Genomic DNA, 27,806 nt, shown 5'->3' with positions numbered 1-27,806 from the left:
TTCAAAAAAAAAAACAAAAATCGATTAGTTGTTATAATTCAATTTTTAACCTCAAATTTTTATTTTTTTTTTACAGAAAATTTACGCGAAAGCTATTTATGATAATCTAGCTGACACCCCTGACGAATTGGCATTTAAAAAAGGTGACATCCTGACTGTCATCGAACAAGATTCTGACGGCTGTGAAGGATGGTGGCTGTGTACGGTTCGTGGCCGACAGGTAATTATATGATTATATATGTAAAATAAAATATCACCAAGCATATCTGAGAGTCTATATATATCTTAAGTTAATTTAAGTGCAAGGAGGAGATAAGTTTGCCTCGAGCTATGAAATAAATGGCGTTGATCTTTTATATATTTTTCCTCTCACTTTCTGACAATTAATTGGATTTTCACTTCCCATCGTCATTATTGCAGGCATAAGTACTTTACCTACATTTGGATTCCCTTCTTTGGGAGTCAACTTGAAAGGCTCTTGACTTATGTGTTCCATTTCCATGGTCGCAATGTTCTTCGTCGTTCGTACCAGCCCTTCCCTAGAGTCGACAAATTATACCCTATACCATCTTAAAAGAAACTCATAATAAACACATATATACATAGAAAAAGGCAAAACCCAGCCACTTAAGAACACCAGGAGTAAATGAAAAAAAAAAAAAACAAGCAAAAAAAATATATAAAACTTCCATCATAACAAAACAGGAGTCTGAAGGATCCTTTTATGCGAGATGATGATGATGATGTAGCATGATTACAGTTTATTCTTGTTAGATGTGGTAAAAGCCATATTTATAACAGTGATGCAAGAAGAACCTATCCCGCATAGTAGAAGGACTTCTTTCTAAAAGAGCTCCTTTAAAACAAAAATTTTTATGTAAACCTTGAAGTACTGACGAAGATTTACTGCTTGCCTTAGAACCAGGCAAACACTGTTTGTTGTAATAAATTTATGATGATATGAGAGATTCTGCTAAGAGAATTTAAATGGTCACTGGAATCCTTTTCCACAAAATTTATTTCATCCCCCTTAAAAATTGTTATATGTGTGTAATGTGTATAACGGTAGAAGCGGATATACCTAAAATGTTACATTTATCTTTGAAAGGAAACAGGGCAAAAAACCGTCATATATTTCTTTGTTAAATTATCCTTGCTAAAAAGTTTATTGAAAATAATTTGTGGTGAACATGAACTTTTTTTACGATAACTTCCATTATTGTATCGGCCTGTTATTATTTCCATTAGATAACTTTTAAGCATCCTTCGGGATTTTTTGCATAGACAATACAAAATTTTTGTGCTAAGTATAACAGTTAATTTTTGTATGTGCCTTCAGAAAGTGGAGTTTAAGTACGGTTCACAGTTAAGAGCTAAGATCATCTTCAATTAGAGCTGTAAAACTGTTATACTTTGAAGGAAATCCACTGTCCATTGTTTTGTAGGTATAGATCGGTGAAGCGAATGCACTTTGTATAACAATTTTGTCTGTTAAGTATAACAGTCAATTTTTGTATTTGCTTTCAGAATGTTGAGATTAAGCGCTGGTTCACAGTCAACACTTCAAGTTTTTTAATGTTAATGCAATCTTCTGACAGATTATCTCATTTTAATTAATTTAGTAAACGAACAGAACTAACCCAAAATACACTCAGATATCGTAATCGTTATTAGTTTTATCAATTTATAAATTGACAATCTTAACGAATTAGATGTCAAATAATATCTATGACTTTTTTCTTCTTTCGTCAAGACAATTAATGTTTTTCATTGGAAAAATAAAGTCACCAGATCAAATTGGAAATTAATGCAATTTTTTCTTGTAAAATGATTACCTATAAAAAAACATGAAAATGGTTACGAATTATAATAACTTTCAAATTTGAATACCAACTACCACCAAAAAAAAATGTCAACCACAATAATTCAGTGGCATAAAAAGAACAAACTGAATTACCTACAAGCTATTGTTATATTTTATACAACTACATTACCACATCCTGTTGAGCTTCCATATTTTCCCAAAAATAAAAAAAAATTCTTTTATCATTCATATTTAAATAATTTAATAATTCAATTGGAATTTCTTCTTTACACAACTTTTGTTACTTCAAAAGTCATAACATCCACATGCGTCCTTTTTTTTATGTTTTCAAAAAGTAGTATCATATTTGCGGAAATTTTCAGTCTCTACTTTACATCCTGGAGGTTATTTTTTTGTTTTGAAGGATTTACATAATAAACTTTTGATTTTTTATAGAAAAAGTTTATTACCTACAAAACGGAACAGCAATTTACTTTATCCAAAAAATTTTGTGTCGTCATTTTACATACAAACATAATAAAAGAACAGAACTTTTACCTCCGTACACAAAATTCCCCCAAAACAAAATTTTAGATTCATGATGATTTGTAGCTATAAAAATTTAATTTTCTGTGACAGAATAAAAAGGATAACCTAACAGAGTGAGTTTCTGTTGTAACGTAACACACAAAATACAACAATGTAAAACAGCAAGAATGATATTTTCCTATTTTCGTGATGTCGTAAAAATTTGTTGTGTTTTTTTTTTTTTTGTTTTGTTTAACGGTAATTCGAACTGGAAGGCACGTTACATTGTTTTATTTTTTCTGTATAGGTAAGGTTTTTGGTAATTTTCTTCTATGTGAAACATGAAATATATTATTTTATGTATGAAACATTACATTTTCATTGATATGGAAAATTTTTGTTACAGGGTGAGCTAGGTTATATTCTATGTTTTTCAAATGTTTCCTAATTAAAAAAAAAACACTACCTTATCTACAATGCATCAACTCTATAACAGACCTTTTTGTGATGCAAAGTAGTTCTATATTCTTTATTGCAAATGAATTCTTTTTGTTTTAATTCACCCCCCCCCCCCCACATTGTCGATAATGTGGTGTTGTTATATAACAGTTTTTATAAAATAATGAACTGCCTTACCATTCCTTAGATTAAGTCGTGATTAAAATTTACCTTTATGTCCAGAATGTCCCTACAAACAATTTTGGTCCCATAATGCTTTACAGAAGCAACAGTAGCATCTGTAAAGCTTTATAGAAGCAAAATTGTTTATCGGGGTGGCAAGACCGATATTGGAAACTTAAGTGACATTTCTCATGTAAGGATAAGGACTACACTACCATCCCTAAACTTATAGGTATCTTATGTCAAAATTGCACTAAATCCCTTTTAACAAAAAATAAAGTATATATTTAAAATGAAAACTGTTATATAGAATATAATTAATTTTTAAACACCCTTTTCTAGTTCAAATTTCAAGAAGGTATCAACAGAAAAAATATATAGGTACTCTTTTCCTTTAGACGTACTGAACAAGTTTAATATTAAACCTTATGCGTTGTAATCCTAAATATTTCTTCGTTCGTCTTCTTCATCTATGAACGTTCTACGTCGTTCGTTATCGTTATTCTTCATGTACAGGATGTTGTCAGCGCACAAAAACATTATTCAACTTTATGTTAAATTTTGCAGTAAAAACCCGGATTCGATGATATTTTAGATTTAAAGCCAAAACACGTGACTTTGTGAAATGATGGTTACATGGTGATGGTAGGTAGGTATAGAAATATGGGGGTGAAATTAAATGGCTTAAAAAGAGTATGAACCGAATGAAAGCAGAGAAGACTTGTAGAAGAAATTATAAACATAGAAGTATATAGGTATACTTGAGAATCTAGAGAACTTTCCATTGAACATGGATGCATTGTTGGAGTTTAATCATGAATAACTGTGCTGTGGGGCTTGTTTGTTTTGAATTGCAAAAAGGATATTGTTAGGGGTTGTTTTTTTTTTTTGTCGTTTTTTTTTTATTTTCTATGTAATTCCAGTACTTACTTCAAAATAGGACAAGATAATCGATTTATTTATTTTTTTTTTTTCTTTAGAAAGAAAAAGAAATTATGAAAGTGAATAAATTTAAGAAAAAGGATTTCATTTTCTTTCATTATTATTAATTAAAAAAAAGCTCGGTACTTATTTTTAATTCCATTATTTAAAATGCTAATTTATGATTATTTTCGGATTCAAAGTGGCATATTTTATGTTAAAACATTTCTTTAAACATTTTAGAAAGGGAAGTTATAATTATGGCTTTTTAGTACCTACTGAGTTAAAATTTTGTAATTATTAAATTGTAAGTAAATTTTCTTTTTTTTGTTGACTCGTTTTGTCAGATCCACATCGATGATATATTCCAATTAATGATTTAAACGGGAAAAACCGTGGTTTGACCGACATGTGACTCGTGATTTAGCCTAAAAGAACTTTGTTTTTACTTGAGCGACCCATAACTCGTGGATTTACCCTTAAATTACGAAACAAAACAAAAAACTAAAAAAATATCACGTATACGCCATACGCACGTTTTAGTTTTCGGCTAATGAAATGAAGAATAAGCTGAATTGCTATTTGATGCAAATCAGTTATGTTCTATTTAGTTCCAATTTACACCACCAATGTATAACAGTTGCAAGAACTGAGGCATTGAAGGTAAGGTAGTGTTAAGAGATGTAAAGCGTATGATGACGTTCAGAAATTCAACCAACGCTTCAACTACTCTGCATCCAGATCTGTTTGAGTGCCTTCGTAATTTGGAAAACAGAGCGTTTTCCATTGTAAATCAAAACATTCAAAGATCAATTTTACTAAAAATTGTTTTTTTGATATGTGTCATGGCTATTTATCAGTCTCCATCGATAATAAATCCATGCCAATTTCCTAACCACTATGATATTTCTAGCTAATTTTGTTTTTCAATTTAGTCATTTCCCTTTTGCTCTAAATTCCGTCAAGTAGACGCATTTTTCAATATTTTAATGGAAACCATATTGCCTGACCATTTCATTGAAAGATTGAAAAAACAAACAAATCGTAAACAAATTAATAATTCAATTCATTGTGATCTAGTTTTTACTCAAATTTTGCTTGCCAACTCACGTTGTTATAGGAGCTAATTAAAATTGCTTGGAAACTTTCAATCAAGACAATTAACCCAAAGTCAACTAACTTGAGGGGGGAAAATGAATTTTTTTATTATAAAGACTGACATTCCGGTGATTGTGGTGATGATGGTGGTGGGCAGTCTAACTGGCAAAAATCGTATGTCTCCGGATCAATTAATCAATTCGCACGTCATACACACCAGTATACACTACGTTTAGGTTAGCTAGTTTAGGTTTTTGCTATTCAAGCAAAAATATTCGCGCTCTCAATTGATGAAAATTGCTTTTCTTGGAGACAAACCATTTGTTATAAGATCAAGTCCATGAACCCGTATAGTTATAGGTTTATTTTTGTTTTTTTTTTTTATGCTGTGACAATAGACATGGTAATAACTGAAGTACACCATTAATCTATTTTGACCGCGCGTAGCTCAGTTTGCAATCGTGCGCAATGAGATCTCTCCGACTATGTTGTACGGTTGCCCGCCCAGTTTGTGTTTAAAAAAGCGATCGTTTGTCTGTTTATTGGAGCAAAGTACAAAAGAATTTTTATTTTATTATTCCTCAAGTATAGTCGACATTGTTATGTAGTTTTTTTAAGGGGGTTTTTAGAGGTGAAAAAAAAACGGGTACCAACTCTGCATGTCGGCATTTTATTGACACAACAAACCAGCAACTCTTTTTTTGTAAGCTTCCGTTTGACAAAATGTCAGCGACAGCACAAATAATGGCGAATACAGTAAACATACAACAATGGTACTGTAATTAATGTAGTAGTTGACGTTTGTCTGAATGCGACTAAAAAATTTATATTGTTTATAGAGGGCGCGATCAATGATCGTGAAATTGTATACCTATTTGCTGCTCGTTTTGAAATTTGATTTGTAATTTCGATATAAATAAATATACCCGCATTTATGATATTTTTTTTTACTGATTTTTGTTTATTTTTTTTTTTTTTGCACATTTATCGCAGTATCAAGTCACAATATCACAATGATTGTTGATGATATCTTTCCTCGAATTCGAATTATTATTTTGAGACCTTTGAATCTTAAGAAATGTTTTTTCATATCAATGTGGTCTGAAGATATCTGATAAGAAATTTTGATCTCGAAAAAATCGTATCTTGAAAAGTTATCTCGATTACTTTCAAGTTCAAGAATGATAATATCACAGTTTGCGAAATATCATGACGTTTTTGTATTTCTAATCTTGTACCTATCAGTGCGAGACTGCGAGGTCATCCTATTGTTAGGGTTGAATTTTAATAACTTTAGCGAGTTAGAGGTTACCTACTGAAGTAAGAACATTTTTGACAGATGCAAAAAATCTATCCCTTTCGTTAGAATTTCTATTACCGACCTGTCGTTGAGGATAACATAGTTCATTTTTTGACATTTTAAATCTCAGAGCGAAGTAGAAAAAAGTTGTATTGTATTCGTTTATTTTTATTTTTATTTTTTCATAACGACAGTGTTCACATTGGCCTCCGTGAACACCAATTTAAAAATGAGTCGACGGAGTGAGTCCAATGTGAACACCATGAAAAAATGACATTTGACGTTTGGATGACCCAGTTCACCTACACTTTTAGCATTTTTATGTGAGTTGTTCCTCAGGAACTTTGGAGCCGAAAGGTTTTTCTTAAAAATTAATTACCTTCTTTTTCTACTTACATAATGCAAGATAAAAGTGTTAAAATTTCTGCCTTAACTACACATCATTAACTTGATATAAACAAACTGTTTAACAAAACGAGGCGTATTCCCCTTAAAGCTAGTTTTCTTTAAACTCGTTTTCTATAAACTTGTCCAGCGACACCTATAACTGAATACATATAAAGAAAATTTCAAACTCTTACACTCTTATTAAAATAATATGCATTTCTTCGACACGCTAAGAATCTTATATATTCAATTTCTCTCTTAAGACCTCCTTTTAAATAAAATAATAAAAATACAATTTTTCAATTACACACCGATAAGATATCTTAAATCTTACATACACCTATTATCTGATCTCACTCTCACCGTATAGCTTTTCCTTCTCTATAATCTAATGTGTTTCTCTTTCTTATTACAGGGCATTTGTCCAGGAAATCGTTTACGTATAATCAACTCATATGACTCTGGTTGCTTTTCACCATCGCCAGCCTCATCACCGTGTCCATCATTGGGCGCATCAACAGCGACACTCAACAGTTCGATATCATCGTCGGAAATCTATGAGAACTCTTCAATCATAAGCGGCTGTACCCAGAACCAATTATCATCATTGCACCAGCAGCATCAACATCAACAGCAGCAACAACAACAGCAACACATCCAGCATCAATTCCAACATCAGAAGAGTCAAAGCAAAAGAAGGTCGTGGCATACAACGCCGCACAAGGTAATTACCTCATCTTGCTTCTCTGTACTGTCTTTACTCAAAACTATGCATGCATATCTCTAAGCCCGCGAATTATATCTTTCGTTCACTGTATACATGCAAAACAAAGCACATTCATTAAATTTGCAAAACAAAAAAAAGATAAACAGGAAAAGGAGTTAATTAATTTGTAGAGAGAGAAAAAAAAAAGTAATAATAACTTCCCCGACTCACCGCTTGCGTCGCTATCATCGACGTTTTCGTGATGATGATACTCTTAAACCTTAGGTAATAAAATAAAATTTATTTTTAAACTCTGACAAAGCTTTAAGATCATCATCACTGTGCTGCTGGCTGCTGCATGCAGCATGAACTTGATGGCTGAGCTCATTGTCGTCTACCTCTATACCCTGACTCCTAAACTCAAGAGTTGATGAACTTATCACAGCATTTATTTTATTTTTTTTTATTTTCGTTTATTTTCTTAAGTAAAAATAAGTGAAATAAGACGGTCATGCGCTTATGATGGACATAAAGTCCGGTTGGGGCTTGTTAATTACTTTGTTGTCGAACCTATTTGTTTACTCGCTACCAGCCTGTACCTACCGCCAGCACAGCCAGCGGCGGCAATGAGGTTTTGTGATGGACAAAATTAAGTTTTTATTTTTGTTGTTGCAGTGAAAGAGAAATTTTTATCTCAATCAAGATTATTAAATCGATTTTCTCTGGGCTGTCTGAAGTGATTATTTTTTGGAGAGGTCTCTACAGGGGTTAGTTTTGTGATATTTAAGGTCGTGAGAAAGACGTTAAAAATTTAAGAAATGACAGAGTTTTTCACTTATTTTTAATAAGTAGTAGTAGATTTGGAATTTTTACGCATTTATATTTGTCATTTTTTTTTTTTGCTTGCAGAAACAACAAAAATATTCAAGCATTGTTGTTGTTTTCAACTTTTTCGAAGTAGAGTTTAAATTCTTCGTAGTAGAATCTGACACTACACTACACACTGTAGAAAACTGCCAGGTCCAAGGTCCAGGGTGGGTAAGGTAGTGCATATACGTTTCCACATAAATTCATAAAACATTTAGGACCACTTTAACGGTCGAGTAAGTGGCACTTTAGTGGTCGATAATAGAAGTGACACTTCCAATACAAAACTGAGAACTGCCTTGCCGTCCCTAAACATAAAAATGAAGTATTCACAGCCAAAATGATGGTAAGGCAGTTTGCATTTAAATTTTCTTTGTTAAACTATGAACTGCCTGGCCGCTTCTTTACTAATGGCTGCGTTCTTTTGATGGTGGTAGTCTACTCATGAGTAGAAATATAGTACTGCCAACTATTTACCTGAGCAGAAGATCATGTGTTCATTATTTTAGTACTAGATCTACACATGAGTATTCCACCACCGCTAATGGAACGCGCCTAATGCTACAATTTCTTCTAATAGAACTGTTTGTGATGCAAATTAGTAGGAATACATTTGATCTGTCAAAATATTTTGATCACAAACATAAAAAAACGAACACAATATAGACAGTCGTTAAAAAAAAATATTTCCGCACTCCAATTAAAACTCTTATTTGACACGTGCAATGAAAACTATAAATGATGACATTTTCATTGGAATATGAATTATCTAATAATAATTGTATGGCTCGTTTCTTATAAATTTTATGCAAATTAATTTTATTATTCTGCTATAGAACTTGCTTAGTAATAATTTTATAATTTAGCTGAAATACAAACAAGTAGAATCGTTCTATTTCAATTAACCAATTTATGTAAATACGTTAATGAATTTATAAATTTATTAATGAACTTACGTATTCCAAACACAATTCCATTTATACAAACAAACAAAATCAATAATTTATTGTTGCATTTGAAGAAAAAGATATGACACATTCCATTCCACTGAAGTGAAATGAAACTGAATCAACAACCAGTAGATAGTTGAAGAACTTGTTCCTATAGTCATCTAAAGTATTGTTAAATGATCATGTTCTAAAAAAAACTGTCAAACATCGGAAGTTTACATAATAGTCATTTGGTTGCATTTCAAATAAAAAAAAATTCAAACAAACTTTTTTTATTTGCTTTGATTCGAACTCGAATTTCGTTTAAGTGTCATATTTGACATCTGCATTCTGCATAAAGCATAATATAATATTTCAAATTTGCTTTTGTGTTGTTTATAGAACCCTCTAACAACAACTGGTTTTAATTTCTTATGTGCACTCAAATAAATTAATGAAGTGTGTTAAGAAATTGGGTTACAATTTACCAATTTCCTCTTTCTCTTTCTTTAGAAAACAAACATACCTACATAACTGATAAATTTACTTTCAAGGGCAGATGTTTCGAGATCGAAATAGATATTCAGTCAAACAATAAATTGCATTTCTTACAACTCCCAAAGGATACAAAGGAGTATAGGCAATATGCAACCTTTGAAATAGGAAGAGAATGAAAAAAAAAGGGATCCTTACACATTTAATGATCCCTTTCAATAGCCAATTTCGAAAAACGAAGAAAGAATTGAACAAAAAAATATAACTTTAAACCCTCCATTTCCGTTCGCGCGTCAAGCACGAGAGTATTTGACACCATACGGCATTGCATTGTCATTTGGCTAAACACATAAACGTATCCTGTTATTTTTGCTAATCCATGTTTAGTTTTTGACAGGATACTTGTCAACTTCCTCATATTTCAACACTTTTTTTTAAACTTTTTTTTATTAATTCAATTCTATTGTGGTGAAAATTTAATTGAATACTCTGAAATTCTGATGTGACTGTGTGACGACAGGGGAAGGGTATATTTGCACAGAAATCAGGACAGTAGGACATTAGGAACACCGCAAAAAAAAAATGTCAACAACTTCTATTTCGATTTGAGAGGGTGGTGGCTGAATGGTTAACTGATGATGATGGTTGGATGGATTGTGTGTCGCAAAGCGTTCTTCGTTGTATTCCATTTTGATTGGAACATTGTTTACTATGTAGGGAAAATGTGTGCCGCTATTATTCTTCATGTTGATAAACCATCTCAAGGGGATGACAAGATGACGGTTGGCTTGGCAAATATGTAAACAAACAGATTTTTTTGTGTACTTCTTTGTCGTTTGTTAGATTCTAATGAGGGACACTTCACATCTGTTGCCAAACTGACATATTCGCACCCTCTAATATATGTATAACTTGAAATTGCAAAAATCGTTTTGCGAAAGAAAACTTTATTTAAGGGTCTTATTACATTAGAAATATAACTTGAATGCTAAAAGTCTGTTCATTGAGGTAGACCTGGCAAAAATGATTTAGTGTTCAGTGAAAAATGTTCAGTTCCAAACTTATTAGACAGTGTTCACATTGTCCTTAATGCTCAGACTTATTTTGAAGTTTCTGTGATACTTTCTCACTTGAACTTCATAGTGACAAATAGACATTCAAAAGTGGCAGAAAATTTCAAAAAAGGCAACCATAACCCATAGCTCTGATGAAACGACAGATACAACATTTTTAAAAAATTCTTTTCATTTGAATAAATACGTGTTTTCCACAAAGGAAAGCGAATTCCAGATTCATCAAAGTAGAGAGTTTCACGTTTAAAAGAGATAGTATAGCGATCAGCCTTTTTTACCTTTTTCTCATGTACAGCAGGAAGTAACTGCGCTGGCTTAACTGTTTGTATAACAGTATAACAGTTTAGTTATTTCTGGATCAGAATGATGTAAACGCTTTTATTCCGCGCTGTAAAGTATTCTTGAAATCAAATTTGACTAAATGTCTGCCTACAAAAAAGTTTTTCCTACAGTGAGATAAAATTTTTGAGTCAACATAAATGTCAAAATGAAGTTTGCAATGTCAAATGAAAAATGGCATTTAGTTCTGAATTTTCTTAGATATTTGTTAGTAATCTTCATTAAAACTTAAATGACTTTCAGTTGCATTAAGTGACATTTGTTAAAATTAAGTTTTCAGTTGGAAAATCTCAAATCCCTTTCTCTCTTATTCATAAACGCAATACAATTTTCTTCTAGTTAAAAGCGAATTATAGGTTTCGTTTATACACATATTATACCTCAAGCAAACTGCGTGATAAAATCTATTTCTTCAAGTCTTCCATTGCCAGCACCTGTATCCAAAATCAGTAATATGCATTAGCTTAACACGATTATTATTTGTTTATGGAAATTTTCTTTTAATTCAAAATCAATTGCATCCATTCATTTCTCTCAATTTACAAACGAACATAATAAATTACCCCTTAATTTGCTATATTTACTCTAAAAAGAGTTTCTGCGTTTATATTTTTTGGTTTATTTGCAAAAGCAGTCCAGCTTGCTTATTACTAGCCTAAGGCGTAGGCAAACGTTATAGCCCACCTCGATTTTTCATTTCCGCTGCTTTCAAATCCTACACACTCCTGCTATAGATAGAAACTCACACAACACAGCCTTTGAGGTCTCAGGCGTTAAAACAAACAAACCCATATTTGAATCTTTCTCTCTGAATCAATTGCTATTATTACCTTACACGATCAAGATTGCAGAAATTTAGTTAAATGTAACTCTATCTAAATCGACCAGAGGCAGCAGAGAGCACACCACAGAGAGTTTGAATTTAGGATCATTTCTCCAAATCGCGATAACTTCGATTGGCAGAGATACACCAGACAGATACAGATGATGGGAGGTTGAGCTTATCTCAAGCCTTCCATCAAAAATTTCAACTTAAGGTGTTTTTTTTTTTGGAAACAAATAAGGAAAAACTAAAAATGGTTACAAATACAGTAATGAGTTGTTATTTGTGGGTATACTTGGACCAAACCAAAAACTAGTTTCTTTTTTGCTGGGCCAAAAGTGAGTAGGCCGCTTGTCTCCTGCGGTGGGACCAACCGATGCGATGCGGGACTACTTCCAATTTCAAAAACTTCTCACTGGTTGGTAGCTACCGGGAGCAAAAGGAAAAGTTCCAATGCGCGTGTACCTAGTTACACGGGCAAGTGTTACTCTCTTGTACACCGCACGATGACGTTTAAAGTAAACTTCGACAACAACAACAACAACTCTGTGTTGACTCTCGGTACATTTATGGTAATAACAAATAAAAGCTGTTTACTTGAGTCTGCAAATTGCAATCTATCCACAAACAAAGATACAAGAAACGAGATTGCCCTACTTAGTGAGAGTCAGTTTGTGTTGTGCGCGAACGGATTTGTCACAGTCACAGCCATGCTAAAGCTATATAGATCGCATGGTGCTGCTGCTGCTGTTGCGCATATTTGCGTTCATGTTGCCAGATACAAATTCGCAGCGTGCCGTGTAAGATGTAAGTGGCTGTGCAACGCTTGTCATCGTCGTAATCCGCCTGCCAGTCTGATATAATTTATAATTAATTAATAAAATATGTATCATGATTTTCGCATGTGTTTCTGACAGTTATTACAGCACATATATTTGATGCTTATCTTTTTGGTGATACTCGCACGGATACAGCAGGTTAAGCGTGATATTGATGGTGACAAATGTTGCCAATAAATTTTGAACCTATTTGGTTTTCATTATTGAATGTTGCGAAACATTTTTACTGTGGGAGAAAAGGAAGAAGTGCAGATATTTGACAGTTTTTATTGCCACAAAGGTGACATAGGTGACCTTTTGGTAGCAGAAGCGGGATGGCAGCTGTTGCATGTTAACTTGTTTTAATTCTTAAAAATTCCACTAAACGTCAAAATTCATAAGATTGACAGTACCTACACAAACAAACCTAAAATCGATTTCATTTTGTCAGGTGGGCTTAAGTGAACAAAACAGTACACAAACAAACCTAAAATCGATCTCATTCTGACAGGTGAGCTAAAGTGGTCGACGTGTTCCTGTTAAGGAAAACAATTTTATTGATGATCGTGAATGTGTTCAGCTTTATAGAGCTTTTTCAGAACTAGCCCTTTGGAGGTGGAATTTTCGGGACACAATATATTTAGTTATTGTCTAAATAACTGACAGGTTGGTCAATGTCATTGGCTGTCAAAATATTAAAGTAGCGTTTTACATATATTTCTGACATTAAACAAGGTAAATGTAATACCTTCTCGATTATTAAAATTTATTTGGAAAACAAAAACATAATTTTGTATAACCATTTAAAAATTTAATAGTTTTGTATGTTTGATGGACAAGAATAAAGACCGAAAAACGTGCGCCATCTATTAGAATTTTGATATGTCGTTATACACACAGTTTAACGAAATTGTCCGTCCTGCATTTTAAACTTTACATTCTGGTTTCTGGCGGCTTGCCTTTTTCTTTTTTGTTTTTCTTCTTTGACAAAACATCCGCACACAGTTTTCAGATTGTGTATTTTTTTTTCTCGTTTGGTTTTTGTTTATTTTTGTTTTAAATCTAAACAAAAATCCCTACCTGATGTCTAAAAATGCATCTTCCAATTTATTATTGTAAAAAAAAAAATTGGCACATCGCCAATTATAATTTTTTTTTTTTTTCTCTTTGGATAAAAATATTTCACTGGAATTTTATCTTTTTTTCTGTGTTTTGTGTTCCAAAAATTTGAAGAATTTTTTTTTCAAATCACCATCAATTTTGTGTTTTTAATGTAGCCCGACACAGAAACGTTGCTTGCATTTTAAGTAGTATCCAAGTTAAAATGTTTTGTTGTTTTTTGTATATATGCATATTGCATTTTAAAGAAATGTTATAGGGCAAAACTTAAAAATTGTTGATGCGATGATTATACTTTACGTGTTGTTTACCAGATATCAGATTTTTGTCCTTGGGATAAAATATATTTAGCCTTTCAAAAGAAACACACGAAAAAGTGCTACCTAAGGTTCTTGATACGCTACCGGCGACAGAGGTAGCTGGCTTTTATCTCTTTCACAATCGGTTTGATTGAAAGACATACCAGGAGAATGAATGACACACCAAAACCAATTATATATAGTTGGGTATTGCTTGGAAGAAACCGAAGGTATACTCTAAATGCAACTTCCGGTGATGGTTTTATTTTGTCTTACACCTCTTTTACTCTTTGCCTGTGTGTTTTTGTTTGAATTGGCATCAATATCGGTCACGCAATCGACTAAAGTGCCAATCCTTAAACCGATGATCTCATTGGAAGTTGTTTCAATGTTTATATAGTTCTCGTCTGCATCCAGCTTAAGGTATAGTGTATGTGTGTGATATGTATATCTTATAGGAGTCTTTTAAAAATGATAACTGAGGTTTGAAGAGGATTTAAATTGTTTACGGAAATGGAAGGTTACTATGCTAGGATGGATCATGATTAAAGGTACATCATTAATTTAGGATGGGTTTTTGACACTTCCTTTACGTCATTGTGTGACTTTTCTATTTACTTAGTGTTATATCGTTTTGTATGAATCAAACAAGACTAATGTTAAATTTGAGCGGGAATCTTTGACATCTGTCAATTAATTTATATAATTTATTTCATGCTGAAGAATTTTCAGTTTTTAAGCAGGGAATCTAAATTTTCTATGAAAGTGATCAAAGAAATCCAAAGCGTATGATTTTTATCAATTCCTTTTTTTTTAAATGAAAAGTGAAAGCATTTCATTAAAACACGCCTTATTTCGACTTCTGATCCAGTCAAAGTAAGAAAACATTTACACGCGATTGAAGTTACTCTCCACAGAAATTCACTAAATAAATACATTTTTATACCTGAACGCCGCAAAAGAAGTATAAAGGCTTGGCCACACCGGAGGGTATGCGGTAGAGGTACGGGTAGCGGTAACGATATTTGTATGAAAAAAATTCCACATCTGAACGTTGATATGTCAGTTTGGAATTTTTTTCATACAAGTACCGTTACCTCTACCCGTACCGCTACCGCATACCCTCCGGTGTGACCAAGCCTTAACTTCAAAAAGCTATGAGTGACATGTGTCAACCAAAATCAAATTTTGGGTTGCAGAGCAAAAAGTTAAGGACCACAAGCACTAGTTTTATTAAAAGTGTCATTTAAGTGGCATTTACTCAAATGTTAAACAGGCCCTAAAAATTATACAATTACTTTTTTTTAAATAATTTTTACACAATTTTCAAAGAATTCCTTAAAATGAAAATTGTATAAATGTTAAACACGCCTACACTCTTTTGTATTGAATTATGTTTTAAATCGGTTTAAATATACACATTTTGAATCACTGTAATAGACAACGAAACCCGCTTTATTGCTTTGCCATCAGCAAAAATACCGCCAGGTAAAAAAAAAACAACTCGAAGGACATAACCAAACAAGTTCCCTTCAAATTTGAAAAGAAAGCGAATTTGAAAAATTCCTCAACGATGACACTTTCCTTTTACATCCTGTAGGTATTTTTGTCGTCAGTCGTTTTCAATTTCTTCCATCCTTTTGTGTCTCGTTTTATTTTTTACTCAAGAACCTCTGAATACTTTAGAAATTGTTCGCATTATGCCAATATATTATGTTGATAAATCCTATATATCAAGGTAGAGTGTTCCTAAAAGAATTCTAAGTAGCATTTTTTTTTCTGAATAAATTTCTTTCTTTTGTGTTATTTTTTGACAAAAGACAAAAATAACAAAAACGAAAATGTCACGCAAAAGAGGATGCATGCAATATTATAATGTGCTTCGTTTATGTCGGTTAACTTGATATTTGTGTACCCCAATCCGGTTAGTTTGAAATTTGTGTAATATTATGTTTTACCTGTTTTTATTATGCAAACAAAAACAACAAAATGGTAAATTAGACCTTGAATCGAAGTGTTATACTGTTTTCTTTTTTCGTTTTTGTTGGCAATTTCAATGGAATTCGACATTTTTAAATTCTTACGAATACTCAGAAAAAAACCAGGTTTAATTTGGGAATAATTGGAATAAGATAGCCAATGTATAAATAGTTTAAAAGCCATTGTATAATCATAAAAGCCTCTTTTTCATTAGTATTTTTTTTTTTTCACGAAACCGATATTTCAGTAATATGAACACGATTGACATAAGGTTTGTTCGATCTACGTAGACGTACTGGTACTGTTGTTACACTTTCTGCATAGAGAGAACACTAAACAATCAACGTATCTGTCAAAAACTACGTTTTCGATCCAATCAGTCAAAAGTGACAGCTATCAGCAAATGTTAGAGACTCATTTTGACATTTCTGTGAGTCCAAAGAAATGTCAAAATGTCCCAGAAACTAGGAGCTCGGTCGGACAGTGAAAATAAATTTCAAAACTGTTATACTGATAAAAAAAATGTCAAAAATCAATGTGTTGCAACATCGCATACGTTACAGAAATTATGTTCCTACCATCCTTTCCATACGAATGCAATGAATTGCTCCGATAGTAGCTTTATAACACATTTCATAGAAAAAAGTGTGGTTCCGGCTTAAGAAACAAAACAAAATAACTCTCGTTAACACAACTTGTACCACACCGGCAACTTGTAATAAGCCGCAAGACCATTTACCACGCAATTACAAAATATTTTAACACAATTATGCAATTACCGTTTTATTCGGTAAAATAAATATTTCCAAACGCATTTCATCGATTAAACATTTAATTACTAGCAACACAATTACAAAAGATACCATACACAATACTCCAACTTCTATGAAACATAATAATAAACTATACACTCTCTACACTACAAATGCATTTATACAGAAGAAGCGTGAAGAAAATTCCTCAAACCAAATGCGAGTCAGAGCAAGTAATCTGCATTTTTAAAATATCATTCCATATCGGTTCGGCACATCTTTCTCTTTTCTTGGACAACAACAAAAATGAAGTTCCACCACATCAGTAGTAGCTTAAAAGATTCCATAGCCTCCATCATCATACAGTTCGTGATCCTATTCGATGCTTGCAATTTGTTACCTTCTTCCATCTTTCTCTCCGTTGAACCCCGTGTGTCTGGTCTCTGTGCGGTATACCCCCGATATCCAAAGGGCAAGAAAACACGAGTTCGCCTTATGAGCCACACGCATAAGGAGATACAACTATAAGCACTCTTTTAGATATTTATACGTTCAAGTTGCTATATGGAAGCATTTCGAATATAACCACTGCCAGTCAGTGGTATAGGAGTATAATATAAGCTATCAAATGTTCCTTGTTTCAGTATAAAATATCTCCTTGCCAACGCAATCTTGCCAAATATGGCACCGAGACTTCTCGGGTTAGTGCTTAACTGAGTTGATAGTGTGTGTGTGTTGGTCGCGTAATATCGACCAACCATCGTCATCAGATAGAGCTAATGAACTCTATGGTTAGCAAAAGATAAAAAGGGCAATGCACACATTTTGGTAAGTCCTTGAACGCCTAAAATGATTTTTAAGTAACTTACATGGTCTATACCATATAACATCATCACAAGAATTCACTTGTACAAGTCCCTCCGAAGCAAACGTCTTTTCAAACAAGAAAGTGCTTCTCCGCGTCCATCTTTCACGTTTATTGTGCTGACATATTTGGACCCAAGACGTGTATAATGACGTTTCTGCAATGGCAAAGCAAGAAGTGCCAAACCGGACAGAGAAAGATATAACTTCTTCTCTGGTATCGTCAACTGACAGACAGAGGGACATCCTTATTCGTACATTTATATGATGACCATCATCATCATTTTAACAACATTGAACCGGTTTAGCACTGTTTTCCCTTATCAAAGGGTTCAGTCAAGTGTTAATTTATAAGTTGCTCCTTAGAATATAAAATTTTTCTTTTCTTTAGCAATTAATTAATCTGTTTGGCCTGACAATTTAATCTGACATCTTAGCCTTTGTAAGCCAGAAAATTAATTTGAAAACTGTCAACAAAAAAAGAACCTATACTCCCAATGGGAAATGTCATTTTAAAGCTTTTTGGCATTTACAACTATTAAGTTGGAGATAAATGGAATATTATTAAAGAATTTGATTTATATTTATTAGTTTGCATTGGAATTTTCGTGACCTAAAATGCTATTATAACGATGTCAATGTGGCTCCACATCAGAATATTAAAAAAAAAAAAAAAACAAAAGTTTTTGGGGGAGAAAAATTCATTTCGGATAAATAAACATAAAATATAGAAATGTAGGGGGCGTTAGGATACGACAATTTATAGAGATTTCATTTATGATGCATGATATAAAATAAAAACGATGATTTAAAATAAATTGTAAAAGAATATTTACGCATGAGTGCGTCTACTGTGGATGTTAGATATGTTTTATGACATTAATGGAGATTTTATGAAAAAAAGATTCAAAAGAGTTCATAACAAATTCAATTTATTATGAAAAAAAAAGAGATAGTTACAATGAAGATTAGAATGGATTTAATTGAGACATTTGAGAATGGTTAATAGTGTTTATGCATAGTATAAAGATAATGGAGGCATTAAAATCAAATCTATTGCAAAATAATGATACTTTTTGACAACTGATCTTAATTAACTGCATATTGGTTTCCATTGAAATTTTTCTTGAATCTACATAATTGAGTTTGACTGTAACACAAATACAATATGGTTTTTAAGAAAACAGCAATAGAAATATCTCTCTCTCAAACGTCAAACTCTGTACTTTGATGAATCTGACATTTAGTTATTTTTGTAAATGGAACTCCGGGAATGGGAACTTTGAATTTTAATCAAACAAATCAATTTAACACTTTTATTTAAACAGTCGGCAACTATTTAGTTATATAAAATTAATTAAACGCCCATGTTTTATTGGCTTTGTAATTTGTATCTGTCAGAGGTTCATCAAAGTATCAGTTGTCACAATTAACTTTGATAGAACCAGAAATGTTCCCATTGGATACCACTTTCTATGTTACAAGAAAAAGACAAAATAGTTTGCTGTGACGTTAAATATAACTGGATTGAATGGTACCGCTAAAATTATAACACTTCTTCCATGAAATATAACAGCATTTGTATGTGAATTATCCTGTCTGTTATGATCAGCGGGTATATGACACTTGGTGAAATCTCTATTAAAATACAACAAAAGGGGTAGAACAGAGGGATACAAATTACAAAAATTGTGGCAGGACACCCCATGAAGGAGCAAGGCCTATGGACCAACAATTCGCAACCATTCTTGTGTGGACGTTATCAATATTTGCAAGAATACTGTTATACAAAAGAATATATCGGTGGTCTTAACTGTTCTAGGGCATATTAGGCTATACCTACCCTGTCTTTGTAATGCTGAATTTCAGGAGTCCATGTTTGTCGTGCGGTGAAGCTTTTCAGCGTTAATCGACTCATGTGAACGTAGGCCGCGGGTGATTAAAGTCACAATCTAAATAGTAAAGTTTTAGTCGACTTATGCCATATAGTGCGGCTTAAATCGAATCGTGAAAAATCCGCGAGAGTTTTTAAGATTTCTATGGTTTTGCGTTGGGCGCCATTTCATTGACTATTACTATTTTTTACATACTTACTTATTTTTCTTTTTAAATAAATGCTTGATCAAATTCTTAAACATTATGAAAACAATTTCAAACTCATACTTTTCGATTGCTTTTACGCCCTGGTGTTGGGCGCCACTTAAGATCATGAATGAAAAGTGAAAAGGTTGTCTTTTCTTGGGCACTATGTTGCTGTGTTTGGCGCCTCTTAAATCCTATCTTTTGTTTTTATCATCTTCTTCTAGAAAACTCAATGCCCGACATTGGGTGAAGGACTCAAACCTCCAGCACTGTTTTAATCCATTACTATCCACTACATTTGTCAATGTTACTTCTGATATAATATTCAAAACTCCTTATTCGTCAAAACCCCCCCCCCCCCCCACCCCATATTAAATTAACATCAAGAAACTCCCTTTTCCAACTTCAAAGAACCTCATAAAACCATTAAGAAAACAATGTTATTTCATTCCAATTATTTAACTACTCCAATAGATGGATGCTTAATGAAGCATCTTTATCCCATAATCGAAGACTAATATAATGTCCCTCTCTCTATAAAATTCAATTTACATATAGCTAAAAGAAGGATCAAAACTCCCATTGTCATTTGCATGATTACTTTGAAAATATATATAAATAAATTTGAACCCATCACGATGTGGATATGCTTACACAACACATCCGCAATTTCTCGCAATCTCTTCTCAACTGTGTGTACTAAAGTGTATAATATAAAAGCAATGAGTTCTCATAAGACTTTTGGCCATCTTCTAAAAATATCACAGATATCTTATATAATTTTTTTTCATTTCGCTCCGCAGTCTCCCCACACGACACCCATATTTCGAAGAAAATCTATTTCCTAGACATCTTCAACTATTTTCAAACTTTCAATAACCAAACAAATCCCTCGAGACATTATAGTCATCATCAACATCCCAGGGACAAAATCAATGGTTGGTGGGGTTCCAATGCGGAACTCAGACAATTCTTCTTTGCGTCTGGTTAGGGGGGTGCTGGCTCAGAACCCTCCCCAACACAGAACCTATTACAAAAAAAAAAAGAAAAAAATTCAAACTAGTTATATAGAAATGATGTAAAATAAAGTAAGTACACCAAAATCCCCTCCTTGACACTGACAATGAGATTCAAAACACCCGCGGGCGGGTAACTGACTTTTGGTTGTAAGTTTTGCTGCTGTATATACAGAATCAGCGACCTCTGGCATTAAGCAAGGGTAAAATTCATTTTATTCTCATACTCACCATTTTTTTCATACATCACTGACGAAAGAGAATATCCTTATAACGCCTGCGCTTCCACACAAGGATATTTCCCCTCAACACAAAAACAAAAAAAAAAGAACAAAAATAAAAGAAAAAAACTTAGTAACTTTCCTTCTATATGAAAAAGATAATAGTGGCAATATCCCATTAGAGACTCATCGGTGCACTAAAGTAGACGGTTGTTGCGCGCATTGCAATGGCCAGTAGTAGATTTTTTTATACATTTTTGTACTTTTTATAAAAACATTTTTTAAACTAAATAAATAAGTGTAGTTCCTAAGATATCGTGTTGTGATTAAAAATAACACAAAACAAGGACATCAAAGACATTTTAAAGAAGCAAAAAGTTTGTCTTATAGTGTTGTTACTGCGGTATAAAAGTGCTTCATGAGGAATCAGTGAAAAATCGATACTGGATGGTTGAGTAGGTAGATATTTTTGTGTTCCCAACCCCATTTTTATATAGGATTCAACGAAATAGATAAGAATAAAAAAAAATTAATAAATCATTCCCCATCCCTTTACTCTTGGGTAAAGGATTTCTATGAATATGAATGAACTACATACATACACACACCTTTTCTCGTAGTAAATTGATTTTTTCTTTTCAAATTAATATTTCCTGTTATTTTTTTCTGGTATATTCCAGGTGATCACACCCCAGAGACATGGTGACGTTTATATTTACAACTCGATACCATCGTCAGCAGCTTCCTCACACACATCGAGCAGCAGTTGTAGCAATAGCACCTATCAGAATCTATCTATGATGTCCTCGGATTCATTCGAGACATACGACGTACCAAAGCCAGCCACCCCCATTAATTACGATTGTCCAAAGAATTGGTGTCGAACACCAACAAAATATTTTGACCAAATGTCAACTACTACAACACCCACAGGCATGAAGCCTCCCTCTTCGCTGCATCATTCTTTAGGCAGCAACAATGTATCATTGCAAGAGGAATGCTATGATGTACCGAAGCCAATAAATCTGTTGCATCAACAGAATATGACACCGAGCAGTTCAAATTCATCGCTACTAACTTCAGATAGTTTGAGCTTATCATTTTCTTCTTCGAATCGATCTTCGTTGGCTAATATGCCGGACTATGATATACCGAGAAAGAATCCAATTGCTGTACGTAATGGTCATCATGGGAATTTAAATTTACAACAACAACAACAACAACATCATAATATGATGCAACACCAACATCAAAATCAACAAAACACATATGACTATCCGTTGCCAGCGGCATTTGCGCATGCGGGTGGTAATAATGGTAGTTGTACGACACCATTGCAAGACAAACATTCATCACTATCGGCGGCTGCATCTCCAATCCCACCATCAACAGCTGTTACCAAAGAACTACCATTAGAATTATCATCGGCATTGGAGACACTGGCGAAATTGCAAAACGAAGCAACCACAGCGATATCGAGGTGAGTTTAAATGAAATTATTTTGCGATATGTTAGCAAAAGAATGAAGAGTAATCGAAATTGCATTGACATTTTAAAAACTATTTCATTTTTGTTAACTAAAGACTTTTAAGTTCTGCACTATTTAAGCGCATTTATAAGTATGATTGCTTTCATGCTTTGTGTTGGGCGCCACTTATGCTCATGAATTGAAGTAAAATAACATTCTTTGATATAATTTATCATTTTGAATCTGAACTTCGTTCTTTGTAGTTCTGATTTTTGATGACTTCGATGTTTTACGTTGGGCGCCATTTAAGTAGAAGTATTGGGCAGTGGTTCAATATAATTTTTTGGAATAAACTGATGAAATTTAAACATTGTTAACAATGCTAAGATTATACTTTCACGCTTTCTTTTCGACACCATTTAAGTTAATGAATAAAAATAAAATACCATTCTTCCTTCTTTCTGTTTCATGGCTTCCAAGTTTTGCACTGGGCGTCATGTATCCTCTTAAATTCAAGTACTTACTATTACTTTAGCAAAAAGACCAAAAACATTTTCATGTTCTCACTTTTTTTCATCTCTATGGTTTCGCATTGGGCGCCACATAATTTCCTTTATAAAAGTACTAGATAGAGATCAAATTCAGTTTTTTTTTTTAACCAAATGGTTAAACAAGATCATAAATTTCGATCGCTTTCACGCTCCGGTGTTGGGCGCCATTTAAATTCATGAACTAAAGTAAAGTAGCATTTTTTGAAATACATAACTGATCAATTACAATCTGAACCACTTCCAGTTATGATTTATGATGACTTCTGTGTCTTACGTTGGGCGCCATTAAATTTTTTTTAGAAGTTCTTCAATAAAAGTAGTAGATAGAGATCAAATCTAGTTTTTTTTTTACAAATGCTTGATCACAATAAAACATTTTTTAAGATTATACTTTTCGATCGCTTTCACGTTCTGTTGTTCGGCGCCACTTAAGTTCATGAATGAAACGGATTTATGGACCTTGAAATGCCATACTTTGAAATAACTGATGATGTTATCTCTGAACTTTTAACATAATTTCCAGTTCTTTTTGATGGCTTGGACATTTACGTTGGTTGGGCGCTATTTTAAGAGTATATTGCAGCAATATCAACACGGCCATGTGTTTACGTGTAGGTGCCACTTAAATCTAATGATAAAATATTTCGCAAGCACTCAGATATCATTTTCTTGGAACAAACTTTATGACACATACAGAATCTGAACATTATAAGCAACTTTAAGTTCATAGTTCGGTTTTGCATTGGGCGCCATTTAAGCATATAATTCTATTTACTTTACAAATGTGAGCACACAATTTCAAATTATCATTTTGGCCACTATTTTTCTGCGTTGGGTGCCATTTAAGTTAATTTCCTTATTTTTATCATCTCCTTAAAAACTTAAAGTCTGGCATTGGACGCCATTTAGGTTCTTGTAGAAAAAGTCAATTTAGTGATGAAAACTATTAAAAATATACATGACTTTTATTTATAAATTATTTAAGAATAAACGATTCTGCAGTGCCTGGCATTGGGTGCCATTTAAAAATATAACTTCAAGTTCATCCTTCGTTTGTTATTTAAGAGCGAGCTATCTCACAAAACTCAGTTTGAAAAATAAAAATCTCGTTCACTACATCTTTTTCTCAATGAATGCCCTACCTGGAAGATTTTGATTTGCTTGCTCTTTTTCTATACAGTAGCTGGCATTGGGCGCCACCTAAAATAGCTGCTTCTTTCTTTCATTTTTTTGTTAACATAATTTAATTTATTTTACTAATATTAATTTATTACTTTGCAGATTACTCTATTTCGTATCGCCAAATTGGAGAAATCGAGAAAAACTCGAACCAGTTGTGATGGAAGTTAAACTAGCTGCAGTTAGACTGCGTACAGCCCTGCATGATCTCACTGAATTTGGCGAGGGAGCCCTTGGTAATGCAGCCCGTTCAGATGATCGTAATTTAGCCCTCAAACTACGCCCACTAGTCAAAGCTCTTCGAGATGCTGATAAACTTATTCATGAATCCTCACAAACATTAGACATGCAAAGTGGTTGGACCACAGAAAATCTCCAACGAAATGACGATCGAATCAACTATCCACCTGATAGCTTGGATCAGCTGATTGCTTGCGCACAAACATCAATTGAAGATGTTCGACAAATATCATCATTCATTCAGGGAAATGGGCCATTGTTGTTTAAACGTAGCCTTGAAGTATTAGAAACTCCAACCCATGAGAACAACAATAGTGATTGGTTGAGTGATAATGATTATGTCGATTTGGAATCCAAAGATGCAGCAGCTAAGAAAAATTCATCTCTTCGAGAAGCTATTCCACAAAATTTACAAAAAAAGTTTGATAATGTGATGAAATCAGCTGAAGAAGCAGCTTTTGCTGCAACAGATAGCCGCAATGAATTGAATTCAAATGATAAACTATTGGTGCGGTATTATGCTGTCCAAATAACAACGCACATGGGTTACTTGACCCAAGCTATCGACTCGTTCCTTGAGACTGTGGAAAAGAATCAACCGCCAAAGTTTTTTATTGCCTATGGTAAATTTGTTGTCCTAAGTGCGCATAATTTAGTGACAATTGGTGATATTGTCCATCGAAATATCTCCAAGCCGGAATTGAAAGAGAAGGTCTTGAGATGTACTGATGCACTTTCGGATGCTTTGAAGACATGTGTTACGAAATCAAAGAAAGCTGCACAACATTTTCCAAGTGTGACAGCTGTTCAGGAAATGGTCGATTCAGTAGTTGATATTTCACATTTAGCTAGTGCTCTCAAGATATCTATGCTTAAAGCAGTACAGTTAACTAAAACTTAAGGGAATTGTTATAATTTATTAATTTGTTTCAAACTGTGGGAGATGTAAAGAAGAAGAAAAGTGTGTTGCCCTTTGATTTTTTCTAGCTACAGCAAAAGCATTCAGAAAAGTCTTCCAAAACAAGAGTCAAATAATGTATGTAGTTAAGTAAATGACAGTTAATTTGACATTTTCTCTCTCTTTTTCGACAACTTTTTATACGTTTTTAAAAACACAATAAAGTTTAATATTCTAACTCTTGAAAATGGAACTACCAGGCTTACAGGAAAATTTAAAAAAGAAACAACAAGTTGTTTCTTAAAAAAGTTAAAGAATAAACTTTAACTTCTTCAAAGTAGAATTTGACATCTAACTAAAAAGCATAATTTTATGGATGCGAATGTTCATCCTAAAGGAAAATAAATGTGTCATTTACCGTTATAAAAAGCAAATGTACATTAAATTTAAGCCCCTTTCACACGACTGACAATCTGTCAATAAATTTGGCACATATTCGTCAAGTGTTCCGTCATAATAGAGGCCATTAAGTAAAAAGTACAAGAATGGGCATCATTGGAAACAAGACAAGGATTTTGACATTTGTGTTTGAAAATCTAAGTGTCAAAACATTTTTTAATGTGTTTTGACAATGTCGTTTGAACTTTGCCATTGTTTTCAGGAAATGACAAAGCATTAATGTGACAAAGTGTCGCGTTCGTTTGGGAGAGCCTTTAAATGTCATATTCAATTTTGACGTATGAAATTATCAGCAGCCAGACCTTGCATGTAATTTTTTAACTGCCATAGTCATTTGCAGTATTCATGGCATAAAATATTAGCCGCGTTTCTTTGAAGGTTGTAAACAACTCATGAGTAGATGATTAGTAGATCTAGTACTAGAATCGATATAATGATCTTCTGCAAAGTAGATAAGAAGTAAAAATAGTTGGTAGTACTAGATTTTAGAATTCTACTCATGAGTAGTCTACCTCCTACAAAGTAACGCAGCTATTGACAGAGGAAACACAATGGGCGGACAAAATAGAAACATGGGCAAAATGTCATATGGGAGAAAATGTCAGTTAATCTGTACACAAAAATATGAACTATGCATGATGCTTAATTTAAATATTATACAAAAAGAAAATACAAAAAAAAATAATAATTTCTATATAAATTTATATTTGTGATATGTTAAGGTTAATCTAAAAAAAAAAACAGCTAGCATTACTAAAAATAATGTAATACAAGTATCAAAAAACAATTCTATAATTATTCTCTGTTTTGAGTTTAATTTGTAAATTTTACGTTTATACCTACCTACTTCTTGTAAATACACTTCTTAAAAGATCTTGTTATTGAAATAAAAGTATTCAAATTTATAATAATTTTATTTTGAAAAATTTTTAAATATAATTTTGTTTTTTGAATATAAAACTATTATAATATACGAGTATATACCTATATTCAAAAATATATATTCATGAAAGCATAAACCATACAGCATAAATATTGAAGTAAAATATACAAATAAAAATGCTTTGCAATAATTGTAAATATTTGTTTTAATTTTATTATAATTATTTTTAGTTTTTATTTTTTTTTTGTTTTAATTTAATATAAATGTTTAGTTATTATAAATATAAAATATTATATAGTGGTATAAATAGTCATATTTATTAGGAATATATAATCTATTAATCATTAATTTGAAAAAAATTAAAAACGCATAATATTGTACAAAAATAATAAATTTGTATCATCTTTATTGCGTCAGTTAAATGTGCAAAATAAACCTTTATTGTAACAGAAACGTATGTATAGAAAGTAAATTCTATACAAACAAAAAATTGAATCGTTGTATTAAGAATATAATTAATATTTGGCAACGATGAGACTACTAAAGATATATTATGTCAGCAAAATAATAAAAATGTTGTAATAAATTATGAAATATACAATACAATTAAAAATAAATTATATATCAAATAAATTACTTCATCTGTGTTTATTATTTTTTACAGACATTAACAGATAGGTACTCTGTGTGCAAAAGCCAAAACAGCATAAGTCTGCACTTTGATACATAATTACAGCATTATGGTATTTAACATTAACGTTAAACTATTCGTTTTTAAACGTATGTTAAAAGTATCAAAACTTAGGTCTTGAGAATTTCATTAAGTAAAATTGGCGATGCTTACAATCAAAAGAAAAAAGATATAAGGACCAACTTTGAAGTTCTAATCTTTTATTCAAATGAATTGAAAGTATTGATCGATTGGTATTAGTCTCGCAAAAACTCGAGGACGACTTGACTTGAGTTTTCTTTTAGAATATTGTTTAAAAGAAGAAAAGTCGATGAATTCAAAGGAAAAGCCGATAATAAAAAAACGAAGTTTGTCTTTTGTATGACCACGAGGATTAAAGCATCCTCAACTCAACT

General features: G+C 32.5%; 1 protein-coding gene across 2 annotated transcripts in view; it reads left to right on the top strand.

Annotated features, from left to right (window-relative positions):
• LOC129912689 (breast cancer anti-estrogen resistance protein 1) overlaps positions 1-26,827 on the top strand; it is an 82,419-nt gene extending 55,592 nt beyond the window's left edge. Inside the window, exons 2-5 of one of the 2 annotated variants that reach the window (XM_055991045.1) lie at positions 77-220; positions 7,075-7,383; positions 21,723-22,522; positions 24,343-26,827. In XM_055991045.1, the coding sequence (XP_055847020.1) occupies positions 77-220; positions 7,075-7,383; positions 21,723-22,522; positions 24,343-25,381 (2,292 nt within the window). In that variant the 3' untranslated portion in view covers positions 25,382-26,827. The remainder of the gene's footprint in view (positions 1-76; positions 221-7,074; positions 7,384-21,722; positions 22,523-24,342) is intronic. The other variant, XM_055991046.1, reaches the window with a different exon arrangement.
• The last annotated feature ends 979 nt before the right edge of the window (positions 26,828-27,806 follow it).

Source organism: Episyrphus balteatus, chromosome 2 (genome assembly GCF_945859705.1).
Source record: "Episyrphus balteatus chromosome 2, idEpiBalt1.1, whole genome shotgun sequence".
NCBI classification, from domain to species: Eukaryota; Metazoa; Arthropoda; class Insecta; order Diptera; family Syrphidae; genus Episyrphus; species Episyrphus balteatus.
This window is presented reverse-complemented; position numbering and strand designations above follow the sequence as displayed.